The sequence below is a fragment of the Trichomycterus rosablanca genome, chromosome 20 (genome assembly GCF_030014385.1).
Source record: "Trichomycterus rosablanca isolate fTriRos1 chromosome 20, fTriRos1.hap1, whole genome shotgun sequence".
Classification (NCBI taxonomy): Eukaryota; Metazoa; Chordata; class Actinopteri; order Siluriformes; family Trichomycteridae; genus Trichomycterus; species Trichomycterus rosablanca.
The window spans coordinates 13,988,747-14,011,086 of record NC_086007.1 but is presented as its reverse complement, the minus strand read 5'-3'; the positions used below and the strand labels follow the sequence as shown (position 1 = coordinate 14,011,086).

The window sequence follows — 22,340 nt, the reverse complement described above, 5'->3', positions numbered from 1 at the left end:
TTTTAGCTCTTTTTGTTTTGTCTGTAGTCAATATAGTTTAAAGAGGTGATTCGTAATCGTGTTTGTGTGTGCTGACAGGCATTCTCAGATCTTAGCGAGTCAGTACGCAGTATAGTGCTCACTTCTGGGACCCTTTCACCCATGGGCTCCTTCTCTTCTGAGCTGGGCATCAAATTTTCCATCCAACTAGAGGCTAGCCATGTCATCAGCAAATCTCAGGTTAGTGCAATACAAATACTGTGTTGAAAAATGTAACCCAACCCGTTATGTAATGAAAATGTAATGAACCCGTAATGTAAGTTCTGTCAGTTAATAAATGTCAATGTCAAAAAATACGAGGTAATTATGGGTTCTTGTCCAACCCCAAATCCCCTGATAACATGTAATTACACGTGATAACACGGTGTAAAACTGCAACATAAAGCGCAGCATGACTGTGTTTGAACAGCTTTGGATTTGAAGGTTGACATCCCTGGCTCTGCTCCGACTTGTGTGAAACAAGATTAGATTTGTATCAATGTCTAAACAACAAATGGCGGTTTTAGAGCTGTTGTTTTTGAACCGTTGCAGGTGTGGGTTGGCACAATCGGCGCAGGTCCTCAGGGCCGCAGGCTGTGCGCCACGTTCCAGCACGCTGAAACTTTCGCTTTCCAGGACGAAGTTGGCAGCCTCCTGCTGAAGGTCTGCCAGACGATGAGCCGAGGCGTGCTCTGCTTCCTGCCATCTTACAAGGTACATGCTGTTTCAGATCAGTCATCGTATCGGCTTTAATGCCAGCTTTCAACAGAGACACTCTCGGGCTACTGTGCAGTCTGTTTGTACATAGGTTTGTATTTCTATTCAAAAACATTGAACCTCCTAAACGCCAGTGAAAGGGTTAAAGACTGGTGTGTCGTGAATCATATACAGTAATCCCTCCTCGATCGCGGGGGTTGCGTTCCAGAACCCTCCGCGAAAGGTGAAAATCTGCGAAGTAAAAACCATGTGTTTATATGGTTATTTTTATAACCCGATTCCATCGGCTTTACCATCTTGTCATTAAAACCAATGGATTCAGGTAGCACAGCATGCTAACGTCAATATAACATTTCCCTTCATGTAACGATAACGGTTAAATTTCCTGACAAGCCCGAACTTGCAAATAAAAACACTCGGTACAAGTTTATACAAGTTAAAAATCAGTAATATTTTATTTACGTTTAAAAAGAACTCCATTCGTTTGTCCGCACCGTCAGCCATGTTTGAACAGCCTCCTTATCGGGAGCGCGCACAGGATGACGTAAAATGCGTCTATGTAGAGAGAGAGCTAGCTTTTCGAACACACCCCCCTTGTCTGCAGAACTTTATCAAGTTCTCTCTCCTGTTCGTGTGCACGCTGTCTGTGCACGCCACTACGCATCTTGACCAATCACGTGTGGCTTTAACAGAAAAAAACCGGGGAAAAAACCCCAAAAAAAACCGAATCCCATCGTTCACTTTAAAGAGCCGGCTCTTAGAGCCGGATCGTTCGCGACCGACCCATCACTAGCAGAAATCCGCGGTTTATATTTAGACATGCTTGCAAATAAAATCCGCGATAGAGTGAAGCCGCAAAAGTCGAAGCGCGATATAGCGAGGGATTACTGTATAGACATTTAATGCACCTGTATGGTAATTTATCCCTCTTAACTGCAAAGTGCAGGGCCAGTGATAGCTCAGTGGTTAAGGTACTGGACTAGTAAACAGAAGGTTGCCGGTTCAAGCCCTGCCACCACCAAGTTGCCACTGTTGGGTCCCTGAGCAAGGCCCTTAACCCTCAATTGCTCATTGTGTAAGTCGCTTTGGATAAAAGTGTCTGCTAAATGCTGAAAAAAAAAAAGTAAAGTCACTGTGGGGGTGTGTGTGGTTTAACTAGTCAACCACTTTTGCCTTTATTTAATATTCTTCCAGTGAATATATCCAGTCAATTTATTTTGTATTTAAAAACATAGAGTTAATGACTCACCCTGTGACACCCCTACCACCAACAGATGGGTGTGCAGGATGACTAGTAGTAGTAATTCTATTAGAACAACAAGTTCCAGAGGTTCTCTGGTTTATTAATGCTAATACATGAGAGTTAAATTCAGCACTATTTAAAGATAAGATAAGATTTATTTATTGATCCCCATGAGGGAAACTCAAGTGTTATAGCAGCTCCAGTACAGTGTAAGTACAGTAAATAGAGTAAATAAAATAAAGTAGAATAAAATAAAAAATAAGGAAATTATTTTAAAAAAATTACCTATGTTATGCAATTACTATTATACAACAGTATGGTAATTACTACAATATAATAAAAACACTATATATTCTATATGTAAATATATATTGGGTGGAGTTATTGTAGGGGGGGGAGCTGGCTCATCAGTGTGAGGACAGTCTGTGTATTCTGCTATTGTTATACAGTGTGATGGCAGTTGGCACAAAAGAGCGTCTGAAGCGCTCCGTCTTGCTCTTCGGTGGAATTAGGCTATGACTGAAAGAACTGCCCACCACAGCCGCCCCAGTTCCTCATTGAGAGGGTGAGAAAGATTATCCAGGATGGCCCTGATTTTGTCCTTAGTTCTCCTCTCACATACTACCTCCAGACTGTCCAGCCTCAGACCCAGAGAACAAAACTGGCTTTCCTGACCATCTTATTTAGTTTATTGGCATCTCCAGCCTTGATGCCACCACCCCAGCACACCACAGCAAAAAAAAAAAAAGACGCTGGCAACCACAGACTGATAAAAGGCTTTCAGCAGTCTGTAAACCGGCTCTAAATTCAGCTCTACACTGAGTCTTTGCATTGTGCTAGGCACAAAATCTTTGCCCTGTTTCTTCCATCTTTTTCATTCTTTTACCCATTATTGCTTTTTGAACCCCGCTTTCCCCGGGGATTCTAATAAGTCATCGACTTATAAGACAGGTTATTCGAACGCACTACTTAGACAGCGACACAGTTAGCCTCATGACTTTCAAACCAATGGGATGGGGTGGTACAACGTGCTAGCATGTCAACTAACATCTCCCTCTGTGTATCGGAAACGGTTAAATTGGCTAAGGAGTTTATCAGCTTTGTGTGCAGAGAGCCACACCCTGATCGCATTATCCCTCATTATCCCTCAACTCAATGCCATCCGCCATCAATCAGCCAGCAGATGTCGTACTTGTATCCGTTATGAGGTCCCTATCTGGCTTTTCCCTCCCTGTGTGAACAACAAGCCAATCGTTGTTCATATAGCCGCCCAGCCCAGCCGGATGGCTGAGGAAACATTTATTTGCAGGATCGTATGCTCCCTCGTTCTCGAGTCAAAATACCATTGACATTTTAAGATACCTTACTAGTGAGGGTATTAAGGCATCTAGGATTTCAAACAGCCTACTTCTCAGAAGCATGCGTAGGATGACGTAAAATGCTGTCCATGTAGAGAGCTCTGGCAAATGTTTGTGTTGATGCCTGGCCAGGTCAGTGGCTCTGGTAAAATTTGATATCGCGAGTTTGAACTTTCTGGGGTAGCGTGCTAGTGTGTTACGCTGCTGTGCTACCTGATTGGATTTTTAAAAATTAGTCTGGAATTCAATAAGTACCTAAATGTAACTAAATTAAACCTCAATTCAATTGTTTTTTTTATGCATGTTTATGCATTTTCTCCCTTTTAGCGCGTCCAATTGCCCGATTGCTTCATGCTCCCTCTCCACCAATGCCGACCCCCACTCTGATTGAGGAGAACGAAGCTAACCCACGCCCCTTCCGACACGTGGGCAGCATGACGTATGCATCTTATCACCTACACTTTGACGAGTGCAGTGCAGCTCAGCGTTGTGTACGGAGAGACACACCCTGAGAGCACTCTTTTCTCATCTCTGTGCAGGCGCCATCAATCAGCCAGCAGAGGTCGCAACTGCACCAGTCATGGGAGAGAGACCCCAATCCGGCTTAGTCCCGCCCATATCCGAACAACAGGCCGCTCATGTTCATGTGGCCGCTCAGCCTTAGCCGGCAGGCAGAGCCGAGATTCGATACGATGCATTCGAGATCCCAGCTCTGGTTCCAACGTGTGTTTTTACCGCTGCGCCACCTGAGCTGCCAAATTCAATTGTTTTTAAGCATTGAACTTGAGACTATTTGTTTGTTAATTTTGGGGTCTGATACGTTTTTTCCCTTTCTTGCTGCTTGTGATTACATGGGACGCCTTGACAAGTCCATAGAACAGCTTTAAAGTGACACCTTAATCACTCATTCTAAAATTCACTAGTAGGTATTGTGGAGGCTCGTTTGCCGCTCAGCTACTAATAGCCAACCCTTCTGTATAATAGATACAAGACAAACCAGCCACAAAGTGCTGGCCAGCATTTTTCCTGTATCACCTTTCAGCTAACGAGCTCACTTATGGCTTTCCATTGATAAATACTTTGTTCTCTTTTGTTTGTTATGTCTTTACCATGAATAATTGATTCTCCTTCAAACAGACTGTCACAATGAATCCTCTACGGGAATGAGTAACTTTCTCAAATATCTGTGCCTGGATATGTGCACATGGTGCTGTGTGCCTCCATTATTTCAATGTAAATGTATTCAGCATGTTCTAGTGTGGCTCCGGTAGCTCACTCATCAAACTGTTTAGTATATTACGATTATTGACGGTTATGGATGAATTCTCAAGGAAGATTAATATTTAATCGAAAAAGGGAGCAGCGAGTGGGTTATTTTGAGACGGTGCGTGTTCTGGAGCCTCTGAGTCCCGGGTGAGGAATAGACTTGACTAGCTTCTCTCTCCAGACGCCTCTCTGACACGATCTTTATCACTGTCAGAGTGAACATCCAGTGTGTGCATTTGTATGTGTGTGTAAATGTGTACTGAATCATCACTTCAGATTCCCTGTAGACACACACACACACCCTCAGTCTCTGCACAATGGTGCTGTGGTTTGTAGCAGTTTTGACCCCATTGAACCACAATGCCTCATCTGGCTGGTCCACTGGAGAAATAAACTGGAAACAGCAGAGAGCATTGGGGGCATGTGAGACGGGGGCACTTATTAAATGTTGGTTTTCCGAGGTGAAAAGATCTTGGAGAAACGCAAGATGCTTTTAGAGTAGATTAAGATAAGGGCCATTAGGGGTGATGTCGCCATGCTGTCTGTGTGAAGATGCATCTGTACTGGCGCCTGTTGCCGGTGGGGAGCGGGTGTCAGGCGGCTGTATCCATTCAGCTCTCGTCCTATCAAAGTCAAAGTGTGCTGCAGGAATAATCTAAGAGCCTCTGAGACCTCCAGGCCATAAACCACACACACACACACACACACACACAAATTTATATACACTACATATTCACACACAAACACAAGCCCTTGATTATTAATTACCTTGAACTTTCATTTATCTCACAGTATAAAGAAATATTTTATTGTTTTTACTAGGGCTGTCAAACGATTAAAATTTTTAATCACGATTAATCTCAGAATTTCATATAGTTAATCGCGATTAATCGCATAAAAAAAAAAAAGAAAACAAGGATTTTTAAGTGAAATGTTACAATTAAAATGGTGAACACATTTTATGCTAAATGTACTTATGTTAAAAACTGCTGAGACAAGAGAAAACTGTAAGGAAGTTTTATTCACTCACATACTAGGCAGTAATACTATCCAGCAGAGACCCCTGACTTCATATATACAGTATGTCAGATTGTAGGTTAGATTTTCTCCATCAGCAAACATTGTAGATCAGCGGTGCTTTAGGTGGGATAAGGCGTAGTTATTGTAACAGACTTTTCTGTGGTTGTATTGTGACAATGGTTTGATGGACGTTTCTACACGAAGTGAGTGTGTTTTGACCCTTTGGGCCTTCCATAGTTCATGGAATAGCGTGCTTGGCTAACGACTCTAGCTGTCCGCTATTCGGTACCGTAACAGAAAAAGTAATAAAAGTTTTCTGCTCCTGACAACTTGTGAATATGACCGTGTATTTATTTCTTTATTAAAAAAGTGCATCACTACTATGCTCGGTTACATTATGTTAACAAACCGCAAATGAAAAACGGTGGCAAGTCTCAACATGAACTACGGATGACTCGCAGGGCCAAATAGAATTTGCGTTAACGGCACTATTTTTTTAAATCGCGTTAAATTGAGATCGCGTTAATGCGTTATTATCGCGTTAACTTCAACAGCCCTAGTTTTTACTTATTATCTTAATGGATTTTTTTCCCATATACACAGACATCCCAAGTTGCAAAAATCACGCCTTAATGGTAGAGTGGCCAGACGGAAGCCACTCCTTAGTAAAAGTTTGCCAAAAGGCACCTAGAGGGCTCTCAAACCATGAGAAACAAGATTCTCTGGTCTGATGACACAAAAATTGAACTTTTTGGCCTGAATACCAAGAGTCACGTCTGGAGGAAACCAGGCATCGCTCATCACCTGGCTAACACCATCCCTACAGTGAAGCATGGCGGTGGCAGCATCATGATGTGGGGATGTTTTTCCTCTTAAAACAAGCTGAAACCTGGAATCACTGCACGTGCTGCACTGTCACTGGCTCATCTGAGTTCTTTCTCTCTGCATAATAGAGTTTCAGGTTGCATTTCTTAATACAGCGGCAAGGTGTTTTAGGTGACAGTGGTTTTGTAAAGTCATTCTTAGCCCATATTGGCTACATTTATTACAGTAGCGTAGCAATTTCTCATGCTGTGTCATGAGGGTTTGACGTTCATGCACATTTAGCAGAGGTCCCCGGCTTTGCCCTAGATTGACTGGGATTTCTCTGTTTTTCTAAATAATGTTACATTCCTAAATTATGTGCAACCTTGCATTGAGTAGTGTATTTTTAACTGATGTCTTAAAGTTGTGAGCCACTATTCATCATTGATGGCAAAGGCAACTTTCACCTGTTACTGACTCTCCTGCTAATTTTAAAATGTTTCTAAACACTGTATCTTCATTACTCAATAAGTTTTCCCTATTATTGTTCCTGTCCCAATATTTTGTTTATGCATCTTCTCCCCTTTTTCTCCCTATTAGCGCGTCCAATTGCCCGATTGCGTCACGGTTCCTCCCCACTAATGCTGAACCCACGCCCCCTCCGACACGTACGCAGCAGCCGAATGCATCTCGTCACCTACACTTTACGAGTGCATATGCGGATCAGCACTGTGTATGGAGAGACACACCCTGATCAGCACACTCTTTCCTCGTCTCGGTGCAGGCGGCATCAATCAGCCAGCAGAGGTCGTAGTTGCATCAGTCATGAGAGAGTCCCTGTCCGGCTTAATGTCCCACCCCTATATGAACAACAGGCCAATCGTTGTTCATGTGGCCGCTCAGCCAAGCCGGCAGACAGAGCTGAGATTCGATACGATGTATTCGAGATCCCAGCTCTGATGTTCTGTCCCAATGTTTTAAAATTGACAAAATACAATTAATTGGATTAGCCAAAACGTTTAAAGTCCTTTCTTTGTACTTTTGTCAGTTAAATAAGGTTTAAAACAGGGTAAATTTTCATTGCTATTGCAGATGGTTTATATATACAGACCTGGATATTATGTCAATCTCCATGTCTAATGTGTATTTATCTCAAACTAAGAGTTGGACTGAATCTGACATTGCTCCCGTAGCTGCTGCCTACTTGAGCTGTAAATGAACCATATACTGTGACACCGAGCTCCATTAGCAGCTAATGGTGCTGGACTGCTTCACTCAGAACTGTTTACTACATCAAATCCCCATCAAACTCTTAATGCTTTCTCAAAAGAGACTCTTGTCCCAGTGCTGAACCACTTGGTATCACATGTATTTTAGGGTAAATATTTTACCCACTGCTATGAGCTACATGAACTGTAAAGCTGTGCATTTTAGACGACTGCGGCTCTTAACCGGATGAAACCAGATCCGTTTTCCAGCTGATCTTGTGCTTTATCTGCTGCTCTTTGCTCTCTGGTTGTCTAATGGTTTGTACTGTCAGTGCAGAGGAGCAGGGCTGCCTGCCAGCAGGTGGCACAAACACCATTCAGCTCCATCTTTGGTGTAACTGTTGCTGTAATATTTTACTACATGTCCAGTTCTGCCACCATCAGCATCCAAATGTTTCATTATTAATAATACATTTATATATACAGCTATAATGATGAGAATATCTACAGGGGGCTGCTTACACATCAGCGCATTTTAGTCCTGTTCTGTTTTTACATACATTTAGAAAGCGCAGTCCAATCTGTCCCATCTCCTGTGGTTGTGCTAGTTAGGTGATGAGTATATGTTGCCCAGAAATTGTGCCTTTTTAAATGTGCAACATGGTCATAACCTTAGTTTTTCCAAAATATAAAAGTACATCCCTCAACCTCCGTTCAAATTCCATGTTTTGGTACATACACTGATCAGCCATAACATTAAAACCACCTCCTTGTTTCTACACACAATGTCCATTTTATGTGCTCCACTTAATATAGAAGCACTTTGTAGTTCTACAATTACTGACTGTAGTCCATCTGTTTCTCTGCATGCTTTGTTAGCCCCCTTTCAAGCTGTTCTTCATTGATCAGGACCCCCACAGGACCCCTACAGAGCAGGTATTATTTGGGTGGTGGATCATTCTCAGCACTGCAGTGACAATGACATGGTGGTGGTGTGTTAGTGTGTGTTGTGCTGGTATGAGTGGATCAGACACAGCAGCACTGCTGGAATTTTTAAATACCGTGTCTACTCACTGTCCACTCTATTAGACACTCCTACCTAGTTGGTCCATCATGTAGATGTGAAGTCAGAGACGATCGCTCATCTATTGCTGCTGTTTGAGTTGGTCATCTTCTAGACCTTCATCAGTGGTCACAGGACGCTGCCCAAGGTGCGCTGTTGACTGGATATTTTTGTTTGGTGGACTATTCTCAGTCCAGCAGTGACAGCGAGGTGTTTAATAACTCCAGCAGCGCTGCTGTGTCTTATCCACTTATACCAGCACAACAAACACTAACACACCACCACCATGTCAGTGTCACTGCAGTGCTGAGAAATAATAATACCTACCCTGTAGTGGTCCTGGGAGAGTCCTGACCATTGAAGAACAGCATGACAGGGGGCTAACAAAGCATGCAGAGAAACAGATGGACTACAGTCAGTAATTGTAGAACTACAAAGTGCTTCTATATGGTAAGTGGAGCTGATAAAATGGAAAGTGAGTGTAGAAACAATGTTATGGCTAATCAGTGTATTTGTTAGTGTGAAATTAATCACGTCATAATAGAAACTCAGCAGTTACTTTTTGGCTCTTTTTGGCTCTATTGATAACATGATCAACTGTAAACTTCACCTGTGCATCTTTAAATCTGCTGATAATTAAATTATAATAGTGCTTTATTTTTAATACAGCAGACTGAGATTTTGGCTGCAGATTGGCAGCAGGTGACCCAATTCCTGCTTCTTAAATGGATGGTTGGTCTTCAGATTCAAAATTGGCCTCCACTTTGTCAGGATGAGAGACAAAAAATGTGCGCTGCAAATTAAATGGCCTCATGGAGGCAGACAGAACGATGTTTGGTTTTAGTGTCTGTGAGATAAAAGCATTAGGACTATTACCATCTGAGCCTGAATGCTCCTGTAGTGACTGCTGCAGTTTTTATAAGATCTTACAAATGGCAGCTTTGGAAATGTAAGCAAGCTTGCACAGCGAGTGTGTATATGCAGTTTACCAGGTTTTACCAGGGTTGTTAGTTTTCTCCTTAACCTGTCTAGAAATTAGTACCAGGGCACCACAAGAAACACAAAAAATGATTTAGAAATAATAATAAACGCCCAGGTGGCGCAGCGGGATATTTCACTAGCACACCAGCACCGAGATTCTGAACTCCTTGGTTTAAAACTTGGTGTTGCCACCAGTCGGCTGGGCGGCATCTAGCGTGCAGTGCCTGCAGGGCAGGATGACCAGACTATGTGGGTGGGGTTTTCAAACGCTGTGTAGAGACCCTGATTAGCAGATAGAGAGGCGCCTGTGCAGAATGCATGGGTGGAATAGGGTTCCGCTAAGGACTGCGACTGCAATCAGGGATCCCCCAGCAGCTGAAGACAAATTGACTACACTAAATTGAGAGAAAATGCATAAAAATAAAACATAGAAAAGAAATAATAATAATATGAATCCAATTATTTATATTGGCACTCAAGTGGTGTAGTGCTCTATTACACTAGCCCACCAGGCGGCAAGTGGGTAGCACTGTCGCCTCACAGCAAGAAGGTCCTGGGTTCGATGCTCAGATGAGGCGGTCCGGGTCCTTTCTGTGTCCATGTGGGTTTCCTCCGGGTGCTTCGGTTTCCTCCCACAGTCCAAAGACATGCAAGTGAGGTGAATTGAAGATATAAAATTGTCCATGACTGTGTTTGATATAACCTTGTGAACTGATGAATCTTGTGTAATGAGTGATTACCGTTCCTGTCATGAATGTAACCAAAGTGTAAAACATGACGTTAAAATCCTAATAAACAAACAAACACTAGCCCACCACCACTGAGATCCGGTATCAAATTTCAGATTGGTCATGTCTGACGGGGGAGGATGTGCAAAACCCTGTGGCATTCTGTCCAGGGTATTCCTGTCTTGTGCCCAGTATTTCCTGATGGAACTAGACCTGCCGAGACACCGAGACCAGGATAAAGGGGTAGATGAAAATTGAAAAAGTAAATTTAATTCAAAAGATTCTACAGATTAACAAAAGATCTGTCTTGGTAGAACACCTATAAGGAGTGCTTAGGGTGGGATAAACTGCTTCAGGAGATCAGTAAGATGTATTCAAGAGCTGAGCTATTTACGAAATTTTAGGTCATTAGCAGGACCTGGTAGCCAAGCCAGTCAAGACAAGCTGCTGTATTTTGAACTATATAATTCGTACTGAGACATAAATATAGTGAGACATTGCCGCTCAGGTGGCGCAGCGGTAAAGTATGCTAGCGCACCAGAATTGGGGTTTCGAATACATCGTATTGAATCTCAGCTCTGCCTTTCCGACTGGGCTGGGTTGCAACATGAACAACGATTGGCTGCTGTTCAGGGTTAGAGGGTAAGAAAGTCGGATCATCGGCCCTCATAACTGGTGCGACTGCAGCCCCTGCTGGCCGACTGATGGCGCTTGCACAGGGCTGAGGAATAATGCTGATGGGGGTGTGGCCCTCCATACACAGTCAAGTGTATGAACTCGACTCGTGCAGGTGAGGGCGCATGTCAGTTGAGAGGTGTCCTCAGTCAGCGGTGAAGGGTCGAATCAGTATAGAGGACGCAATCAGGGTAATTGGACACGACTAGATTAGGGGAGAAAATTGGGGGGGGAAATAATTGTTTACTTTTTTGTATATGATCATTTGTGTACAAACATCGATGTTGGAAATGAAAGAGACCACAACAAACTGACCTTGCTCTTAAACACCTATAAATGCAGAGCAGTTTAACACTTCTGCAGTGCTTTAATAAGTTCACTGCTGACTACAAGAACTTCTGTTTGACCCTCACACGTTTCCGAGTCAGTGAACATTCTTTGATTAGGAAGTCATGCTCATCCGAGAGGAAAATACGCGTGGCATACACCAGTGTCATGCTCTTTGAGGAAGAGGCTTTTAGGTCAGTGGTCCTCCCTAGAGAGTTGCACTACCAGTAGTGGCATAACATTGATTTTTCTTTTTTTGTTGTTTTAGTAATGAGAGTACAAACTCGCACAGTGAAGAGTAATTTATACAAAGATCTTACACAAACCAATGCAAAAAGTTATGTAATAGTTAAGAAATTAAGTATTATTTAATTGTATGTATAAATATATACTGTATATATGGGATGGTACGTAAAATGCAAATAAAAAAAAATGCAGTGTTTCTTACATTTACTTTGACTTTTATTTTATTGCAGACAATTTGAACCCAAGATATTCCATGTTTTCTCTGCTCAACTTCATTTAATGTGTTAATATACAACACATTCCAAAAAAAAGTTGGAATGAGGGCAATTTAGGGCTAGTAATGATGATGATTCTTAACAGGTGATTGTAATCATGGTTTGGTACAAAAGCAGCATCCAGGAAAGGCTGAGTCTTTGAGCAAAGATGATCAGAGGATCTCCAGTTTGTCAACAAATGTGTGAGAAAATGATTGAAATGTTAAAACAGTGTACCTCATAGAAAGATTGGAAGGGATTTGCATATTTCCCCCTCTACAGTGCATAATATCATTAACCGATTAAAGGAATCGGGAGGAATTTCAGTGTGTAAAGGCCAAGGGTGCAAGCTTAAGCTGGACGCCTGTGAATGCCTGTGACAACAATAGCTGATATAACCACATGGGTGAGGGATTACTTTGGCAAACCTTTGTCAAGCACTACAATACAGAGTTACATGCACAAATGCCACTTATGTTAACCATGTCCAGAAGCAGCGTCAACTTCTCTGGGCTCAGAGGCATCTAGGATGGACCATCACACAGTGGAAACGTGTATTGTGGTCAGATGAATCAGCATTCCGCGTCTTTTTTTGGAAAAAATGGACGCCGTGTGCTCCGTACCAAAGACGAAAAGGTTCAAAAGCCAGGGACTGTCATGGTATGGGGCTGTGTCAGTGCCCTTGGCAACGGTCATTTACACTTCTGTGATGGCAGCATTAATGCAGAAAAGTACATTGAGATCTTGTCCCCAATAGAGAATGTGTGGTGAAATAAAAAAAAGCGACACTGACGACCTCATACTGTTGCACATCTTAAGATGTGTTTGCAGGAAGAATGAGACAGTGTGTTGCAGGCCTGAAATGCAGGAATGGATGTTTATTAATAAATGAATTATCTCAGGTTCATCCTGTCTGCAATCAAATAAAAGTCAAAGACAATTTAAGGAACACTGTGTTTTTTTATTATTTGCATTTTCCATGCTGTCCCAACATTTACTGATTTGGGGTTGTAATAATGCAGTATTGTATTGCATGAATATACTGACTTTTTTGTGACATTTTGCCGATTTATCTAATCACTCAATGCGAACAATAAATTCTACAGTGGGGCCAAAAGTCTGAGAAAGCCACTGAACCTGCTTCTATTAAGCATGTTTTTGGATTTAAATCCAGTGTTTTATAGAAATGATATTATCAGTATCATTTGAGTGAAAAAAATACATGTATAAATAAAGGCATACAATTGTATTAAATTTGAGAAAATTGCAAAATAGAACAATGTTCACTAGACTTCTGGCCTTTAATGTATGAACTGTGAACTTGCGGTTTGATTATGAATCTGTTTGTTTGAGTAGATGTTGGATAAGCTGAGAGACCGCTGGATGAACACTGGCTTGTGGGAGAAGCTGGAGGAGCGGAAGACTGTGATTGCAGAGCCACGTGGAGGAGCAAAGAGTGACTTTGATGAGCTTTTACAAACATATTACAATGCCATCAAAGAAAGTGGCACTCGAGGTAAACTGTGGAGTATAACCAGGAGGGATGTAACGATTCACCACAGTACAGTTAATAACCGATTCAAAAATTCCACGATTCAAATCAATTTGACATGTAAAATGAATCGATATTCACTTTAAACAGCAGAGGGCACTGGTGCTATACATCTCGCCTTGTTGACGTCACTGGTGCTATACGCCTGGTTGCCAAATTCGGGGTTTTTCAGCCAAATTTTGCATAATTTGTACCTACCTCAGAAATAAAAGGGCATTTATTATTTAGATAAATAAAAGATAATGACAAATACAGTTTTTTATTTTCTTTTTTTAAAAGAAATAATAAAAGGAAACTTTTTGACAAAATTTGTCTTCAATTTCAGTTAAATAAAATCGGGGAAAAATCGTATCGTGAACCCAGTATCGTGTATCGCATCACATTGTGGGTAGAGTGTATCGTTACATCCCTAATAACCAGTGCTCTTTATAAACCCTTTTTGCAGAGGACTGGATGTTATTGGTGATATTAAATCGTTTCCTCTTTTGCACAGATGGAGCTCTGCTGATTGCAGTTTGCAGAGGAAAAGTGAGTGAGGGCCTGGACTTTACTGATGACAATGCCAGAGCTGTGGTCACTATTGGCATTCCTTTCCCTAACATTAAAGACCTGCAGGTATTTGTTGCACCAGACCACTGGATATTGCTGTTTTATTGTCCTGACTGGTTATCTTCTTTCCCTAATAGCAGAACTTACAAGGCATCATAAATTCTGGTGGTGCAGCAGCAGGGTGGGCAGTTGGGTGGCTGCACAGGGTCCTAGTGATCCTAAGGTCCTCACTGTCTGTCAGGAATTTGACATGTCCTTGTGGGTTTGTTCTGGGTACTCGGGCGTCCCCCTGCTTTAGCAAAACATGACCGTATGCTCGCTGGTTAACTATGCAGAGACTGGGAGGACATGCTAAACTCGACTTAAAGTTATTTTCTTTATGCATTTTCTCCCTTTTTAGCGCGTCCAATTGCCCGATTGCGTCATGCTTCCTCTCCACCAATGCCGATCCCTGCTCTGATTGAGGAGAACGAAGCTAACCCTCGCCCCCTCCGACACATTGGCAGCAGCTGTACGCATCTTATCACCTACAATTTGACGAGTGCAGTGCAGCTCAGCGTTGTGTACGGAGAGACACTCCCTGAGAGCACTCTTCTCTCATCTCTGTGCAGGCGCCATCAATCAGCCAGCAGAGGTCGTATCGTAATTGCACCAGCCATGAGAGAGAGACCCCATCCGGCTTAGTCCCGCCCATATCTGAACAACAGGCCAATCGTCGTTCATGTGGCCGCTCAGAGCCGAGATTCGATACGATGTATTCGAGATCCCAGCTCTGGTTCCAGCGTGTGTTTTTACCACTGCGCCACCTGAGCGGCCGCAGTATTTTATTTCCTCTCATCCTTAGCAATAGTTTTCACAATGCCGCACACTCATGGTCAGGTCATGATGATGCTCTAAAGCTTCATAAAGACCTTGATTTGACTGAATTCTGCTTTTAGACCAGTAAGGGTTGGGTGCTGTTAAACAAAGACCACTAAATCACCAATGATCTTACAAAAACACAAATCTAGGAGCCTAAAAGTCAGAAATACAAAGTACTGTAGCTTTTATATCTCCTGAACCATAAACAAATTCCTTGCACATTGTGTCATTTTTACGTCGTCCTCACCAAATCATCTTGACCTTTAAGTTTCCCCCTGTTTCTACCTTGCTGTCAAAGTACGTTGAAGCTTTCTCAGCTGGGTCTGTCACCGTAAGGGACACGTGAATGATGCTTTCCAGTCTTCACCTTAGCAGAAACTGTTGGCACGGTGGCTGCCTTACCTCGTCACAGGGGCTCTGATTTATTTCACTTCTGCTCCTTTGTAAATATTGTGGGTCTGCCATATAGACATACTTTTATAGGGGATGTCAGGTGGGTTTAATAAGGGTTGTTGTGTGACGGTCACTACCCTGAAGGCGATCAATGTCTTAAATGCCACATGGTGTGCTTGACGGCACTTTACAATGTTTGATTTTTGATGTTACCTCACCCTGCCCCCTGATCATTCCTTCTTTGTGGCTGGGCTTTGTTATAAGTGAATATACCAAATTGCTCTGAGATACACATCTAATGCTTAATTTATGCCATTCTTGTACCATTGTAGCAAAGTTTTAAATGGTTTGGCAACTCAAAGTGTTGTCTAGACAAGTACTGTTATGAAGTCTGCATTTTTTCTCAACCAGATTTCATGTAGATAAAAAATCCAATTGGAATGTAATATAAAAGGTTAGGCATTTCATACATACACTGATCAGCCATAACATTAAAACCACCTCCTTGTTTCTACACTCACTGTCCATTTGATCAGCTCCACTTACCATATAGAAGCACTTTGTAGTTCAACAATTACTGACTGTAGTCCATCTGTTTCTCTGAATGCTTTGTTAGCCCCCTTTCATGCTGTTCTTCAATGGTCAGAACTCTCCCAGGACCACTACAGAGCAGGTATTATTTAGGTGGTGGATCATTCTCAGCACTGCAGTGACACTGCAGACACAGCAATGCTGATGGAGTTTTTAAACACTTCTCTGTCACTGCTGGACTGAGAATAGTCCACCAACCAAAAATATCCAGCCAGCAGAGCCCTGTGGGCAGCGTCCTGTGACCACTGATGAAGGTCTAGAAGATGACCAACTCAAACAGCAGCAATAGATGAGCGATCGTCTCTGACTTTACATCTACAAGGTGGACCAACTAGGTAGGAGTGTCTAATAGAGTGGACAGTGAGTGGACACGGTATTTAAAAACGCCATCAGCGCTGCTGTGTCTGATCCACTCATACCAGCACAACACACACTAACACACCACCACCATGTCAGTGTCACTGCAGTGCTGGAGAATGATCCACCACCTAAATAATACCTGCTCTGTAGTGGTCCTGGGAGAGCCCTGACCATTGAAGAACAGCATGAAAGGGGGCTAACAAAGCATGCAGAGAATCAGATGGACTACAGTCAGTAATTGTAGAATTACAAAGTGCTTCTATTTGGTAAGCGGAGCTGATAAAATGCACAGTGAGTGTAGAAACAAGGAGAAAGATCAAAAACGTTTACATAGCGAGAATGTGAATTCTAATTGTCAGACCTTCAACATACTACTCATTTTTTTTAATTAAACCCAGGTTAACTGTTTTAATATTGAAACATTGCAGCCCACTGTGCTAAAAGTCCAATTAGTTGTTTACTGTTTCCTCAGTATGGCTTCAGGAATTATAATGCACACACCAAATTAAAAAAAGAAAATATAAGTTTCGATGCCTCTTGCACAACATCTGATTTGATTGAGGAAAGCTGGATCACAGACGCCCTCCCAGACACATTTTGCGACCACATCTAATCACCTGCCAATTTAGGCTTCCCACACAGAGCTGTATCACTAAAATCCATATGACTCAGCCCACTTCCTAGGGTCAAGGAGATGACCCCATTAGTGCAAGTAGAAAGGACATTTGCACTAATGACAGTGCAGTGACGATTCACCCTGTAGCTTCTCTCTGTAGCTGCTTGTGCACACAAGTTTGTCCGTAGTCATTTTGCATATCTCCCACTCTTCAAGAGAGATCTTTCTGTTAGATTAAGATCTAGTGGCTGGAGAGACCAGTACACTCAGCTCAATGTCATGGGCATGGAACTAGGCTGAGATGACTTGTGACATGCCGGACTATCATGTTTAAAGTTAACATTATATTCGTAGCTATAAAGGGATGTACGCAACACACATACGGTGACAAGCAAATGTTTCATAACTGGGCTCACTGTGTCCCAACCATACACCATATAGAATCATACAGTTTACACGTAATTCTGACTCTACAGTTTAAATGTTAAAGCAGAAATCAAGATTTTAGACTTCACTTGACGTCGTCTTGGTTGTGGTCTCAGACTTTTGGCGCCCACTGTATGTATGTGTAGAAATGCTTTCATGAATCAGAATGTTCTTTTAATATTTATTTAGTAATTGTACATACCAAGTGAAGAGTTAGTTGCTTATTGGAGTGATATTTTGATATAAGGGTATCTGTCAGTGTGAAAGGCAAAGTTTACAAAACAGCAGTAAGGCCAGGCTTTTATGTCTTGGGGCTCAGTGGGTAGCATGTCGCCTCACAGCAAGAAGGTTCGATTTCCAGGTGGAGCAGTCCGGGTCCTTTCTGTGTAGAGTTTGCAAAAGACAGGAGAGCGGGCTGCATTAAAACCACCTTCTTGTTTTTACACTCACTGTCCATTTTATCAGCTCCACTTACCATATAGAAGCACTTTGTAGTTCTACAATTACTGACTGTAGTCCATCTGTTTCTCTGCATGCTATGTTAGCCCCCTTTCATGCTGTTCTTCAATGGTCAGGACCACCACAAAGTAGGTATTATTTGGGTGGTGGATCATTCTCAGCACTGCAGTGACACTGACATGGTGGTGGTGTGTTAATGTGTGTTGTGCTGGTGGAGTTTTTAAACACCTCACTGTCACTGCTGGACTGAGAATAGTCCACCAACCAAAAACATCCAGCCAACAGCGCCCCGTGGGCAGCGTCCTGTGACCACTGATGAAAGTCTAGAAGATGACCGACTCAAACAGCAGCAATAGATGAGCGATCGTCTCTGACTTTACATCTACAAGGTGGACCAACTAGGTAGGAGTGTCTAATAGACTGGACAGTAAGTGGACACGGTATTTAAAAACTCCAGCAGCATTGCTGTGTCTGATCCACTCATATCAGCACAACACACACTAACACACCACCACCATGTCAGTGTCACTGCAGTTCTGAGAATGATTCACCACCTAAATAATACCTGCTCTGTAGTGGTCCTGGGAGAGTCCTGACCATTGAAGAACAGCATGAAAAGGAGGCTAACAAAGCATGCAGAGAAACAGATGGACTACAGTCAGTAATTGTAGAACTACAAAGTGCTTCTATATGGAAAGTGGAGCTGATAAAGTGGACAGTGATCGGTGTATGTGGAGAAGGGTTGCCAGGCAGGAGGAGGTTTTCGGATGTGATGAGGCAGGAAATGTGGGTGGCTGATGTGACGGACGAGCATGTTCAGGGCAGGGCAAGATGGAAATAAATGATCCTCTCTTGTGACCCCTCACAGGAGCAGCCGAAAGAAGATGTAGATTCTTTCTTGTTTTTATTTAGGATCACTAGAGACTGGTGGTGGAAAGTGACCTTGACATTGTCAATGACATGATGTGCAGGAGAAATGGAAACATGCCAGCTGTGTTTTTGTTTTTAGATGATTTTTTAGTCTTGTAATGAAATTGTAGTTGCACTTGTCCTTCAAATATTGTTACCTTACATCAACGAGGCATAACATTATGACCACTGACAGGTGAAGTGAATAACATTGTTAGTGGGTGGGATATATTAAGCAGCAAGTGAACATTTTATCCTCAAAGTTGATGTGTTAGAAGCAGGAAAAATGTACAAGTGTAAGGATTAGAGCAAGCTTAACAAGGGCCAAATTGTAATGGCTGCACGACTAGATCAGAGCATCTCCAAAACTGCATCTCTTGTGGGGTGTTCCCGGTCTGCAGTGGTCAGTATCTATCAACAGTGGTCCAAGGAAGGAACAGTGGTAAACCAGCGACAGGGTCATGGGCGACCAAGGCTCATCAATGCACGTGGGGAGCGAAGGCTGACCCGTGTGGTCTGATCCAACAGGCGAGCTACTGTAGCTCAAACTGCTGAAGAAGTTAATGCTGGTTCTGATAGAAAGGTGTCAGAATACACAGTGCATTGCAGTTGTGTATGGGGCAGCAAACAAAGGATCAGCACAATATAAGGAAGGTGGTCATTATGTTATGCCTGATCGGTGTATATGCAGGAAGAATTAAAAAATGTAGCAGTGCAGGACGCATTTTGGCTCAGGAAACAAGGCATTGTGGTTATTTTTAACCGAACGTAACATACAGTGCATTGATGCATTAATATGGACCAATCTATTTTTCCTCCTCAAAGCATTCCTAGACAGTCAGTCATGAAGTATGCCTCTCAGTCAGATTCCTCTTTTTAAGGATGAACAGGTAGAGAAGTTGAAGCAGACACGGAGGAGGGCTATCCCCTGACATTTGACTAATCCGTTTCAGCTTGTGCTTTCTTGCACATTTCGGAGATTTGGCTCACAGCTAGATATGCAGCCTGTCATATCAGATTCAGTGTTGATGTGATGCAGGAAGGTGAAGGCACAGATGCTGAAATGGACCCTGATTGGAATTAGATGAGGGTAGCCCTGGGCTAGTGGCCTTTATTTTTTTTTCCATCCAGTCGCCTTTAACTCTTCTGGTGATTTGGAGACTCAGGATAATCAGTAAGTGTGGACATATGCTTGTCAGTCAGATTAGAAACTGTCCCTAAGGATCACGGGTAAACGTGGCATGATGTGCACTGGGAGGGAACAGGCTGTACCTGTGCTGGTCATGGCCTTGCATAGTTGTGGCCCTGAGCGGGTGCTTGCGAACACACGGTACCTGTCACAAGCAGTTAGACGACCTTGTCGACCTGTTTTACCCAGCAGGAGCTGAACTTTTCACTTGTCAGCTTCAAAAGGTTAGTGCTAAAAAGCAGAGTGCTGGGTGAAAATTGATGGGTACCACATTGGCATTTTTTATGGCAAGGCTCATGTGGCCCAACCAATTCCTCTACCCAAAACAGAATGGAGCGGGGCGTGTCGGCAAGACGTTCAGGTGATTCAGTGTGTTTTGGCCGTTAGTAAGTGTTACGGCGCATTCAGCTTTTTGCGCTTTGAGCACCACTGCAACCGCAAAAATCATGAGCTCACCGGAGCAAAAGTGCGCGTGTTGCTTCTCATGTGAATGCCCCCTTAACTGAACTCGCTAAGAAATACGGTATTTCAAGATCTCTCGCTTAAGAAGCTTAATGAAACAGTATAGACGTTCAACATCGCACTAGTGCTGCTGTGTAGTACGCAACAAGTATTGCTGAGGGAAAGCATATGAATGGTTATATGAATGGAGATGTAAAAATTAAAAGGGATCATTTCTAAACATAGTTTTAAAAACGATGCATCGATTTAAAAAATATGTCATCAATTAGGTCGACCAATCGCGGCAGCCCTATTTATGCGAAGAAAGAATTTCGTTGTACTGTATACCTGTATGTATGATAAGTAAAGGCATTCTATTTCTGCATTCTTGTCTTGCTGAAATAACTATAGAAAGTGTAATGCACACCTTGCCTTGATGGTTTCTTTCCACACATCTGAGTCTGACTGCATGTTAAACTCTGCATATGTAGATGTGTGTAATTTATTTTTCTACAAAACATTATTTGGATATTTCCTATTCTATAAAATACACTAACGTAACTCGTTGATGTTTTATATTTTAATACGAAGCTCTAAGCTTGTTGGTTATTGGTTTACCATCAGCTAGTGAAGGCTTGTCATCGTTTTAATAAATTGCATCCCTAATTTAAATTAATTACAGATCTGTATCTCAGTGGTGGCAGTGGCCTAGTTGGTTACAGAGTCTTCTTCTTTCCACAGCAACAACGATCCCTACTATTTAGTTGAGGTGCCAGTATGGTGTGTTCACCCATTAAGGTTAAAGCTTTTTGTAGATATTTGCTTGTAGAACTTTACCAATAGGGCAGGTAGTAAACAACTGCATTAACAGTCAAAGCTCCCCCTTTATGAAAAATACAAAAAAAACTTACTAATACTTAAATTATTGCTATTACTACTAAGTATTTATTTGTCATATTGTTTAATGCAGTCATATAGAATAGAATAGAATAGAATGCCTTTATTGTCATTGCACAGTGCACAATGAAATTTTTGAGCATCTCCTCGACGGTACATGTATGTACATACAGACATACAGTGTATCACAAAAGTGAGTACACCCCTCACATTTCTGCAGATATTTAAGTATATCTTTTCATGGGACAACACTGACAAAATGACACTTTGACACAATGAAAAGTAGTCTGTGTGCAGCTTATATAACAGTGTAAATTTATTCTTCCCTCAAAATAACTCAATATACAGCCATTAATGTCTAAACCACCGGCAACAAAAGTGAGTACACCCCTAAGAGACTACACCCCTAAATGTCCAAATTGAGCACTGCTTGTCATTTTCCCTCCAAAATGTCATGTGACTCGTTAGTGTTACTAGGTCTCAGGTGTGCATAGGGAGCAGGTGTGTTCAATTTAGTAGTACAGCTCTCATACTGGTCACTGAAAGTTCCAACATGGCACCTCATGGCAAAGAACTCTCTGAGGATCTTAAAAGACGAATTGTTGCGCTACATGAAGATGGCCAAGGCTACAAGAAGATTGCCAACACCCTGAAACTGAGCTGCAGAACAGTGGCCAAGATCATCCAGCGTTTTAAAAGAGCAGGGTCCACTCAGAACAGACCTTGCGTTGGTCGTCCAAAGAAGCTGAGTGCACGTGCTCAGCGTCACATCCAACTGCTGTCTTTGAAAGATAGGCGCAGGAGTGCTGTCAGCATTGCTGCAGAGATTGAAAAGGTGGGGGGTCAGCCTGTCAGTGCTCAGACCATACGCCGCACACTACATCAAATTGGTCTGCATGGCTGTCACCCCAGAAGGAAGCCTCTTCTGAAGTCTCTACACAAGAAAGCCCGCAAACAGTTTGCTGAAGACATGTCAACAAAGGACATGGATTACTGGAACCATGTCCTATGGTCTGATGAGACCAAGATTAATTTGTTTGGTTCAGATGGTCTCAAGCATGTGTGGCGGCAATCAGGTGAGGAGTACAAAGATAAGTGTGTCATGCCTACAGTCAAGCATGGTGGTGGAAATGCCATGGTCTGGGGCTGCATGAGTGCAGCAGGTGTTGGGGAGTTACATTTCATTGAG

General features: G+C 42.5%; 1 protein-coding gene across 1 annotated transcript in view; it reads left to right on the top strand.

Annotated features, from left to right (window-relative positions):
• Nucleotides 1-22,340, top strand: part of brip1 (BRCA1 interacting helicase 1) — a 60,183-nt gene that overhangs the window by 29,425 nt on the left and 8,418 nt on the right. The window contains exons 13-16 of the mRNA XM_063016328.1: nt 79-219; nt 571-732; nt 13,265-13,424; nt 13,954-14,075. Coding sequence (XP_062872398.1) covers nt 79-219; nt 571-732; nt 13,265-13,424; nt 13,954-14,075 — 585 coding nt within the window. The remainder of the gene's footprint in view (nt 1-78; nt 220-570; nt 733-13,264; nt 13,425-13,953; nt 14,076-22,340) is intronic.